At 43.8% G+C, this 12,245-nt stretch overlaps 1 protein-coding gene across 1 annotated transcript in view; it reads right to left on the bottom strand.

The window, feature by feature from the left end:
* Positions 1–403: 403 nt before the first annotated feature.
* The window catches only part of LOC138365824 (WD repeat-containing protein 86-like), a 33,159-nt gene continuing 21,317 nt past the window's right edge, over positions 404–12,245 (bottom strand). Inside the window, exons 8-9 of the mRNA XM_069326331.1 lie at positions 10,138–10,336; positions 404–4,774 (exon numbers count right to left, since the gene is read on the bottom strand). Of these exons, the coding sequence (XP_069182432.1) occupies positions 4,573–4,774; positions 10,138–10,336 (401 nt within the window). The 3' untranslated portion in view covers positions 404–4,572. The remainder of the gene's footprint in view (positions 4,775–10,137; positions 10,337–12,245) is intronic.

Here is a 12,245-nt window from a genome sequence, read left to right on the forward strand (position 1 = left end):
TTGCCTAATAAGCCAAGTTTTCATGAATTAATGTTTTTTCGTCTACCTAACCTACCTAACCTAACCTAACCTAGCTTTTTTTGGCTACCTAACCTAACCTTACCTATAAAGATAGGTTAGGTTAGGTTAGGTAGGGTTGGTTAGGTTCGGTCATATATCTACGCTAATTTTAACTCCAATAAAAAAAAAATGACCTCATACATAGTGAAAAGGGCAGCTTTATCATTTCATAAGAAAAATATTATAGAAAATATATTAATTCAGGAAAACTTGGCTTATTAGGCAAATCGGGCCTTGCATAGTAGGCTGAGAAGTGAGTTCTGGCTACTAGGTACGACATATATATATATATATATATATATATATATATATATATAAAGAATTGGTATAAAAAAAAGCCAGAAATATATAATTATTTATGTAGAAAAAATATACAGTATAATGAAGTGCACATTCCAGGAAATATGAAGGAAAATATTTACTATTCCACAGTATCTTGAGGAGTTGCTTGGGCGCCCTGGATCTTGTGGTTGTGCTGCAGCTCCTGGGAGCAGACTTATGCCAGAGTATCTTGAGGAGTTGCTTGGGCGCCCTGGATCTTGTGGTTGTGCTGCAGCTCCTGGGAGCAGACTTATGCAAGAGATCTCTTCATTTCTTTTTGGCAAAGTTAAGAATGGACAATTCTTGACTTTGGTCTCAGTGGAAGATAGTATGATCCCACACTGGACCGAGCGCTTTCATCGTTATCCCCGGCGTCAACACCAGAGGACAAAGGTAGCCTCAGATGGCCCATAATTCCCTCTAGTTATGCTTCAAATATTCATCTTGTGTGGAACAAATATGATAACATGTTATTTTGTTGAAACATTATAAATGACTTAATTGGGTGCAGGCGATGAGTCACAATAACGTGGCTAAAGTATGTTGACTAGACCACACACTAGAAGGTGAAGGGACGACGACGTTTCGGCCCGCCCTGGACCATTCTCAAGTCGATTCACTTAACTGAGTAATCGATAATACAATTCAACACTCCAGGATGTATATAGCGAGATGTGTGTCGTATTTTTCAGTGCATTTATTGAGGACAAAAAATATCAGTGATGGTTAGTCAGAAGCTGTTAGTTGTGATAGGCTTATTAAATGCAGAGTCACATGATCTCATTAGGCCAAAACATTGATGACAGTGATGACTATAAGAGCAGGACAAATGATGAAACATCATGCGAATTCTCCGCCTTCCCTTGTATGAATGTTACAATACACATGTAAGAGAACAATAAGTTGTTCTGAGTCTGAGCTGGACTTGCGTGTAAATTTTTGAAGGATACACGGATACCCGTCCCATCCTAAATCCTTATCCTGACCCCTTCCAAGTGCTATATAGGCGTAATGGCTTGTTTGATCCCTAATAGTTCCCTTCCCTTCCAGGTTGGAGTAACCTTGTCTTGGGTGTCCCTGGATAGGTAATCTCATTTGCAATTTAGATGGAATATGAGTGAAGGCAAACAATGTCTGGCTTCACAAGATGATGGGAGCTACACGTCGCAATGTGTTGAGATTGATGAAGCATCACCATTTAAGATGCAACAAGCTTCAGTGGCAAGAAGGCTGGAGTCAGGTCAGGGAAGTGACCTCAACTGTCGAGCTAGCTACGCTCAATGTACCTCTGTTGACGTCAGACGGACCTATGGTTGAGCCAATCAGAATGTCTGGTTAAGGTAACAGCTGCATTCTGATTGGTGGTCTGTGTAAGTTTTAATGAATTGCGAGATTTGAGCCGTGTAACCACACCATCGTTCATTCTCGGTGAGAACTTGGCGCAGATCAGAGGTGGACCCTCCTGCTCTTAAGAGCTGACCAGTCCCAAAGTACAGGACTCTGGACAGTTCAGCTTGGCTCCTCCATTACTCGACTCCCGTCGGTGGTACTGAGACCACAGCGGTGGAGACTGATGATCATAGCTGTGCGCCCACCAAACGATGGCGAAGAAGCGTGGATGTGAATGTGTGAGAGCTGATTTATGTAAGTACGTTGTAATTTTGCATACACATTGTCTCACGTATGTGGTGCCATAGGGTGATCCAGCTGAGACTGGAGGAGAGCTGAAACTCACATTGGTGTGGCCGTGAGAGCTTACGAGTGCTGGTCACATGATCGAGCATGTATCTGTGATGTATTTGATAACACGTCAGACTTCGTGTGCATGCTAATGTGTCCAGCTTATCGTGGTGAGATCCTGATATTGTCCTTTAACTATAACGGCAGTGGTGTTGGCAGCTATGATCTGTGAAGCGTATCATATTGAGTGTTAAGCCGGAGATAGCCTAAGCTACTCTATCGCTTTGAGATGTATCTTTTTTTCTTGTCTCAATCAACTTACTTGAACTTGAAGCCAGAGATCTGAGTATCGGCTGAAGAACGGATACTGCACGAAGATTTGCCTATAATGCTTCTTAAAAACAATTTACCGCCAACTATGTATATGTATACGTTTAAGTATAATAAACTAGTTGTCGTAAGATATACATGGTTGCATCAGTGAAACCCCTCCCCCTCACCTATAAATCCGTTGTCCCCATAAACGGGAACCATATTAAAATAGCACCACATCAAAGACAAATATTGATGTGAACCGAAACTCTAATTCCCTGCTTCATATTAAGAATTACATGCGACCTATAATGTGGCAGAATTCACTTTGGATTCTGTGGTGTTGCTGTCGGCACTATTCACTTGTTGACCGCTGTGAACAGTTGGCCGTCCTGCCTTGGTTTTACTACACACAAAAGTGGGCCAAGCAACGTAATTTCGGAGACCACCCCGTGTGGAAACATGAAGTCTTTTACCTCTCAGCCGCTCCGTGGTAACCTTGTGGTCATGTGTTTAGTTGTGACCAGTGGTGGTTACAACAGGCACAGGTAGGGTCACCATGTTCGTGTGATCTGGCTTGTTCTACTAGTATAGTACACTGGCAACAACAGATCTCTGTCTCGCTCTGTCTGTCTCTGTCTCTGTCTGTCTCTGTCTCTGTCTGTTTCTGTCTCTGTCTGTCTCTGTCTGTCTCTGTCTGTCTCTGTCTGTCTGTCTCTGTCTGTCTGTCTCTGTCTGTCTCTGTCTCTGTCTGTCTCTGTCTGTCTGTCTGTCCCTCTCCCTCTCTCTCTCTTACTACTAGACATCATGAGCTGATTGCACAATGTGTTATTACACCGTACGGATTCCACGATGCATTATTACACAATGCGTTATTACATAATGCATTATTACACGGTGCTGCGTTATTAAACGATGCGTTATTAAACGATGCGTTATTACACGATGTGTTATTACACAATGCGTTATTACAGTGCATTATTACTCAATGCGTTATAACATAATGCATTATTACACGGTGCGTTATTAGAAGGTGCGTTATTACACGATGCATTATTACGTTATTTCAATGTATATCCCACACTTGTATATATCCCGCACCTGTATATATCCCGCACCTGTGTGTATATCCTACACTTGTGTGTATCCTACAGCTGTGTATAGACTCCTCCTAGTGGAATCCCATTGTAATGCAGGTGGTAGACTGATACTTTGCCCTGCAGCTTTGCTTTGGCACATCAGTGACTTAGGTAATCTTAAATCCAGGCTACCAGTTGTCACAATATCTTTTTTGGATAAAGGTGTGTTAAATTGCTTGCAAATTCAAATGCCTTTTCTAGATCAACGAAGATCACTATAGCCGAGCCTAAGTTAACTGTTTCTAGTAATGTTCCTTTACTATACCTACTCCTCTAGTGAAGCCAAATACGTGCTTATGTAGATCTCCAATCTTCCACAGTTGCTTATTTAAAACCATCCGTTCTCCAGTTTTACTAATGAACGATGTTTATTAATTTTGTCTGTAATTACCAGAGTTATTTGGCTTAAGAGACAGAATTATGTCTACTTTCTTCTAAGATGCATTGATATTTTTTCAGAATCCCTGAGCATGGAAAACAAATGTTTGCCTTCGGCATACCCGGATCTGAGACTTGTGAGTTCTTGTACACCATCTTCATCTCTCCCTCTAGCATTGTACCGTCACAACCTCTCCCTCTAGCGTTGTACCGTCACAACCTCTCCCTCTAGCGTTGTACACCGTCACAACCTCTCCCTCTAGCGGTGTACACCGTCACAACCTCTCCCTCTAGCGTTGTACCCCGTCACAACCTCTCCCTCTAGCGTTGTACCCCGTCACAACCTCTCCCTCTAGCGTTGTACCCCGTCACAACCTCTCCCTCTAGCGGTGTACACCGTCACAACCTCTCCCTCTAGCGTTGTACCCCGTCACAACCTCTCCCTCTAGCGTTGTACCCCGTCACAACCTCTCCCTCTAGCGGTGTACCCCGTCACAACCTCTCCCTCTAGCGGTGTACCCCGTCACAACCTCTCCCTCTAGCGTTGTACCCCGGCACAACCTCTCCCTCTAGCGTTGTACACCGTCACAACCTCTCCCTCTAGCGTTGTACACCGTCACAACCTCTCCCTCTAGCGGTGTACACGTCACACGTTCCTTCGCCACGGTCCAAAGCGTTTGCTCTAGGTGTCAACATCAATGATGCCTAAGGTGTCAGCTTCGAGGGTCGTCTTGCTGCCGGCGCCGACGGAGGAAGCCGAGGACTTGGAGAGCGGGTCGTCGGGCAGGTAGCCGTCTAGGTGACGGTTGAGCTCCTCCAGCCGCTGGTCCTGCTGCCAGCTGTACTCGTGGTCCTCAGCCTCGCCCACTGACGGCAGCTGCTCGCTGCAGGGAAGCAGATCATTGTCATCAGAGTCTGTTATGGCTACCACAAGTGTTTACTGGCCAAATAGGCCAGATTTATTTTAGTTCTAGAGCTAAAGTTCACGTGACCAGGCCGCGGGGACCTTGACCACCGTAAGGTTAGGTGAACTCTCAGTGTATATACACTGAGAAGCTGGATACACCTCTCAGTGTATATACACTGAGAAGCGGGGTACACCTCTCAGTGTATATATACTGAGAAGCTGGATACACCTCTCAGTGTATATACACTGAGAAGCGGGGTACACCTCTCAGTGTATATATACTGAGAAGCTGGATACACCTCTCAGTGTATATACACCAAGAAGCGGGGTACACCTCTCAGTGTATATACACCAAGAAGCGGAATACACCTCTCAGTGTATATACACCAAGAAGTAGGGTACACCTCTCAGTATATATACACCAAGAAGCTGGGTACACCTCTCAGTGTATATACACCAAGAAGCAGGGTACACCTCTCAGTGTATATACACCAAGAAGCAAGGTACACCTCTCAGTGTATATACACCAAGAAGCAAGGTACACCTCTCAGTGTATATACACCAAGAAGCGGAATACACCTCTCAGTGTATATACACCAAGAAGCAAGGTACACCTCTCAGTGTATATACACCAAGAAGCAGGGTACACCTCTCAGTGTATATACACCAAGAAGCGGAATACACCTCTCAGTGTATATACACCAAGAAGCAGGGTACACCTCTCAGTGTATATACACCAAGAAGCAGGGTACACCTCTCAGTGTATATACACCAAGAAGCGGGATACACCTCTCAGTGTATATACACCAAGAAGCAGGGTACACCTCTCAGTGTATATACACCAAGAAGCAGGGTACACCTCTCAGTGTATATACACCAAGAAGCGGAATACACCTCTCAGTGTATATACACCAAGAAGCAGGGTACACCTCTCAGTGTATATACACCAAGAAGCAGGGTACACCTCTCAGTGTATATACACCAAGAAGCAGGATACACCTCTCAGTGTATATACACCAAGAAGTGGGATACACCTCTCAGTGTATATACACCAAGAAGCAGGGTACACCTCTCAGTGTATATACACCAAGAAGCAGGGTACACCTCTCAGTGTATATACACCAAGAAGCAGGGTACACCTCTCAGTGTATATACACCAAGAAGTGGGATACACCTCTCAGTGTATATACACCAAGAAGCGGGATACACCTCTCAGTGTATATACACCAAGAAGCAGGGTACACCTCTCAGTGTATATACACCAAGAAGCAGGGTACACCTCTCAGTGTATATACACCAAGAAGCAGGGTACACCTCTCAGTGTATATACACCAAGAAGCGGGATACACCTCTCAGTGTATATACACCAAGAAGCAGGGTACACCTCTCAGTGTATATACACCAAGAAGTGGGGTACACCTCTCAGTGTATATACACCAAGAAGCGGGATACACCTCTCAGTGTATATACACCAAGAAGCAGGATACACCTCTCAGTGTATATACACCAAGAAGTGGGGTACACCTCTCAGTGTATATACACCAAGAAGCGGGATACACCTCTCAGTGTACACATAGAAATCACAATAGTGTGATATATCAAATGAACAAATCCACAAGAGTCGTGATGAGGGTTCGAACCTGCGTCCGGGATAATCTCAGACGAGCCTTAGTCGACTGCGCCCCGACACGGTAAAAGAATTGCAACCTGGAGTGCTACTTCCCTCACAAGGATCCCGCAGCTTCTCTGAAGCACATACCGGGGGGGGGGATGGTTGCCCTGGGCTCTAACAGAGTGCATGATGCAAGTACTATGCCCTGGGCTCAAAGAGAGTGCATGATGCAAGTACTATGCCCTGGGCTCTAACAGAGTGCATGATGCAAGTACTATGCCCTGGACTCTAACAGAGTGCATGATATACAATACAATGACATTAACGTGATGAATCAGTGAGAGAGTGTGTGGAGCAGGAGAGCGGGATCAAACACACTGTAACCCCTGGACCACGATATGTTAAAAGTTACACAAGCACGAGTCCGTCGGAACCTACAAGGACTCTGGAGGCACCGAGTTCGCAGCCAGTTCATCTTACACGTTCCTCACATACACCCTTATCTAACAGTATTTACCGAACAATGTTACGGTATCGGCACCATCGTCTGAGTGTGGCATGGCAATTCCAACGCCATCTATGAGTCTCCACTCAAACTCCCCTGATATTGGACGCTACATGGACAACGCCATCTATTGGTGGTGGCGTGTCAGCGACAAATGGCTCTGGTTTCCTGCCTTAATCGGAATGTGAGGTCGACGTGGACGACCTCTGGCGAGTGGCGTACCAAGATCAGCGCCACCTAGTTTGTGCTACGAGTATAATGTCAACTCCCCCGATGAGTGCAACCCGTTCTCGCACTTGCTTCTGTCAATATTGGCTTATTTAATAAGTGCATTTGTGACATACTAATTGATTGTAAATATTTTAGTTTACCTTGAAAAGCTTCGTAGAAAACACCGACCTCACCTAACATTCTTAGTATGTTAAGATAAGCATCTTATTGCTTCTTAATTACAATTATTACTTAACCTATACCGTTGATAGGTTAATTAATAATTGTAAATAAGAAGCAATAAGATGCTTATCTTAACATGCTAAGAAGGTTAGGTGAGGTCGATGTTTTCTATGAAGCTTTTCAAGGTAAACTAAAATATTCACAATCAATTAGTATGTCACAAATGCACTTATTAAATAAGCCAATATTGACTGTAAGCAAGTGCGAGAACGGGTTGCAACGTGAGTGTTACCTCATGGCTTCCCCCCAGTGTACCCTCCGTTTAATTGATAACATTTTTGTCCACAGAAAAGACGTGTGGAGGTGATTGTACTGAGGAAGGCAGTTTACCTTGGGCTGTCCACGTAGTCTTAGCTTTTTTCTGGAAGAAAACTAAGTCGCCGTCGATCTGAGCAGTGCGTTAGCTGCTAAATTACGTAAGTGTTGGTAGAGATGGGCATACCCCGGGATTGGCTTAGGAGAGTAACGGGTGACAGTGAGGTGCCTATCGTGAAGTGCTGCTAGGCGGTTGCTAGAGGCTTCTGCCAGGGGTTAGCTACCCCTGTGTATGGTTGTTTGTGACCCCGATCAGCGTGTGGCTCAAGTCCTCTGCCAGTGAGTAGCTGGAGAACGATAGTGGGGGTGTAGGCACCTCGTGAAACTGTGTCGGTGGACTGGCCCACGTAAAAAAACGTAAACGGTGAACTCGCCAGCGTTTGTCAGTACACGTGCGCCAGGTACTGGGCGGCGGAAACGCTGAAGTTGGTGAACACTGCCAACGTAGTAGTGTCTTCAGTGAAAGTGCCATTACTGTATATACGTGTAGTCATAATCTATTTTATCGAAGACATTTTAATGGTGACGGTAAATATATTTTTATTGGTAAAGGTAATTATTATAGAAAAGAATAGTGTATCCCCCCCCCTTACTCTTTATTGCGCTATATCGCCATTTCTTGAAAGCCAACTTCCGACTAGGGGTCGAATACACTAAAAAAGGTTATAACATAAAGAACCCGGTTGCTGGTCCTAAGTGGCCGTAACAGTGTCCATCGGGGACTGTGGTCTACCTCTCTATGCCTCGCTTACTGCCCTTGTTGAACCTGTTGCCTTAAATTTGAAGTATTCAACAGTTCAAATTGTGTCGAATTTGCCCAAATTTTGTGGCTGGCTATGACTTCCACAACTTCCGTCAAGGCATACCACTTGTTGACCACCCGTGCAGGGGTACCACCCGTGCAGGGGTACAAGTTGACCACCCGTGCAGGGGTACCACCCGTGCAGGGGTACAAGTTGACCACCCGTGCAGGGGTACCACCCGTGCAGGGGTACAAGTCTTTCCTTACATTGCTTTACCTCACTGCCCTTTCCTGTCTCCACGTCATATAGTCTGTCAATGTGAAGAGGCTGTCCTTATCCGTCTGGTTTCTTCCCCTCAGTATCATGTATTTTGTGATCATATTTCCTGTTCTTTTTTTTATCTTCAAGGGATGGAGATTTAGTTCCATTAGCCATGCCGGTGCTGCATATTCCAGTATTGGTCTAACAAATGTTGCGTAAATTGCCTTAAAGGAATCCTGGTTTTAGTTTCTAAACGATGATTTTATATTTCCCAGCTTCCATATGCTGCCAGTGTTACCTTAGTTCTGTGTAGCTCTGGTGTTAGTGATACAATTATACCCACTCCCAAATCTGTCTCTTTCCCATTCTTGTAGATGCTTCCTCGGTCTAATTTCTCGCTTTCTCATCTTCATAACCTTAGACGTGTTGGGATTTAATTCCAGCAACCATTTGTTTGACGACTCCTGGAGTTAGTCAAGGTCCTCTACCTTCCTGCACTTTGTTTTCACGTTCCTCGTCAGCCTTGCATCATGTACAAACATTGACTTGCACGAATTCGCTCCGTCGGGTAGATCATTCTCGTGAACTAGGAACAAGAGTGGTTTCAGCCACGCTGCCCCAAAGATGTTATCATAGATATATAAAGCTGATGTACTTTCATTATGTATTTGCTGGGACCATTTGAAGGGGGAACTCCACCGCCTACACCTGATTTTATGTTAAACAAAAATGGATTGGCTGCCAGCTCGGTGGGAACCTGACGTCCCGGAGGACGCCACATTGCGTAACGTTGAGCATATCACGGTCCTTGGGCTAATGTGTATGTCCAGGGTGACCTAAGATGCTGGCTCCAACCTGCCGTCCTGCTCCAAAGACGTTCTTACAATGCATAAAGTTAGAGCAATGTTGCAGGATGAGCCTTGCAGTATAAACGATGTTCCAGTCTAGTCCCTAAATTATTATGATGTAAAAGGCAGAGGTTGTGCAAATTGATATAACTACACGGCATTAGTATATATTACTCTCCATCAAATTGTCTTCTTGTCGCCTTAATTTTATGCTCAATATTATGTCAATATCAGTGTCAGAGCTCTAATGGTGAAGTTGTCTATGGCTGTAACACCTGTTCACTCCAGACATCTCTTAAGACTTCTGCATCACTATAATATTATATATATATATATATATATATATATATATATATATATATATATATATATATATATATATATATATATATATATATATATATCTTATAATTATTCTAAATCAGATTTATAGAGCACATAATGATGAGTACGTGCTATGCAGTTACTGTAACTTTCTCTTACGTAATTATTGTACAGTACTGTAATTTTATATAAACTAACTCAATTATAAATATACAAGTCTTTACGAATAAAGATCGTGATTTGATTATTAATGTGTGAAAGTGAGGGCGATATAAGTACCTGATGCCCGTGGCGTTCCATACCCTGAGGGTGCTGTCGTTGGAGCCGGTGAGGAGCCTCGTGAACACCTCCTGCCCCTGCTGGTTCACACACACCGCCAGGCACGTCACCGCACTCTCGTGCCCGATGAACTTACGCTTCAGTGAACCACTCTTAGCGTTGAAGGCCCTCACTATGCCGTCGTTGCAAGCCGTGTACACTGTAAGATGGTGACAAATATCGCAAACGAACTCTGTTAATCGCACTCGCGCGCACACACACACACACACACACACACACACACACACACACACACACACACACTCTCTCTCTCACTCATCGGTACTAAGTACCCAAATGAGCCACAGGGACGTTAGAAAGAACTTTTTCAGTGTCAGAGTAGCTAACAGGTGGAATGCATTAGGCAGTGATGTGGTGGAGGCTGACTCCATACACAGCTTCAAGTGTAGATATGATAGAGCCCAGTAGGCCCAAGAATCTGTACACCAGTTTATTGACAGTTGAGAGGCGGGACAAAAGTTAAAGCTCAACCCCCGCAAGCACAACTAGGTGAGTACACACACACACACACACACACACACACACACACACACACACACACACACACAACCGCAATTTCCTGTCTGATCGCACACCCGCGCGATCAGACAGGATTGGCAACTTAATATCAATGTTTCCAGATGCGAAACTGATGAGAAGAGTTAGGACAGAGACAGATTGTGAGACATTGTAAACGGATATGAATATACTTCAGAAGTGGTCTGAAAAATTGCTGCTAGAGTTTATCCCAGCCAAATGCAAAGTTATGAGGATTGAGAACATGAGTGCGAAGACCAGTACAGCAGTAAAGGATGAAGACAAGAGAAAGTAGATTCTTCACTCAGAAAAGGAGGAAGAGCTGGGAGTGGTCATAACCCCAAACCTAATGCCAAACACCCACACTAACTGCATAACAACAGCTTCATATCGCTAACTAGCCACCATTCGTGTATTCTTAAATCATTTGGACAAAAGGGCTTTTTTGGGACCCTATATCGAGCGAATTTGAGACCCACACCTAAATATGCGTTCCCAGCGTAGATCCCTTACTTGAAAAAGGGCAAGGAGAAACTAGAAAAAGTCTAAAGAAACGCAACAATACTCGTTCCTGAACTGAAGGGTTTAAGCTATGAGGAAAGACCGAGGGAACTGGACTTTACCACATTGCAGGAAAGGAGAGAGATGGGGAGATATACTAGAAATCAGCAGGAGCCACGAGGAGGAGTCAAGCATCACACTTGGTACTCCCAAGGACACGCCCTAGACCACTACACCACGACATGGTTAAAAGCAATGCAACCTGAGGTTGAACTGAAACCTCTAGGAGGGTCCTGAGGCTTCCACTGAAGCCTGATCAGGATTTCACGCATTGTAAGTACACCTCTCCACAAATCTCTTTCCATCTGTCTATCCATCCATCTGTATATCCCTTCATCTATTCATCTTTCTAACCATCCAACTATTAATCCATCTAGACTGCCTGTTTATTCAATTTGTCTCTCGGTCTTTGTCTCTCTTTCTGTGTCTGTCTCGGTATCTGTCTTTCCGTTGCTGCCCTGTGTCTGTCTGTCTCTTTCTCATCAATAAAATATAATAGTATAATTGTGTGGGTGGTCACCAGTGAGGGGAGCCAAGCGGTGTGAAATACTAAAAAATAGAATAGTTACTCTTTTACTCTGAGACTGGTTTAAGAAAATTGTGAAGTCGTGGGAGGTTGGTCTATTTTATTCCAGTATATATATATATATATATATATATATATATATATATATATATATATATATATATATATATATATTAACAATCTTTGGACAACACCCACCAGTGGGACTCGAACCCAGAAAGCACAATTACCTTCCAGTAGCTGCCATAACTAGTACGCTTTAACCCACTACACCATCAGAAAGCGTACAGTTATGGCAGTATTAAAGCGTACTAGTTATGGCAGCTACTGGAAGGTAGTTGTGCTTTCTGGGTTCGAGTCCCACTGGTGGGTGTTGTCCAAAGATTGTTAATATATATATATATATATATATATATATATATATATATATATATATATATATATA

Source organism: Procambarus clarkii, chromosome 18 (genome assembly GCF_040958095.1).
Source record: "Procambarus clarkii isolate CNS0578487 chromosome 18, FALCON_Pclarkii_2.0, whole genome shotgun sequence".
NCBI classification, from domain to species: domain Eukaryota; kingdom Metazoa; phylum Arthropoda; class Malacostraca; order Decapoda; family Cambaridae; genus Procambarus; species Procambarus clarkii.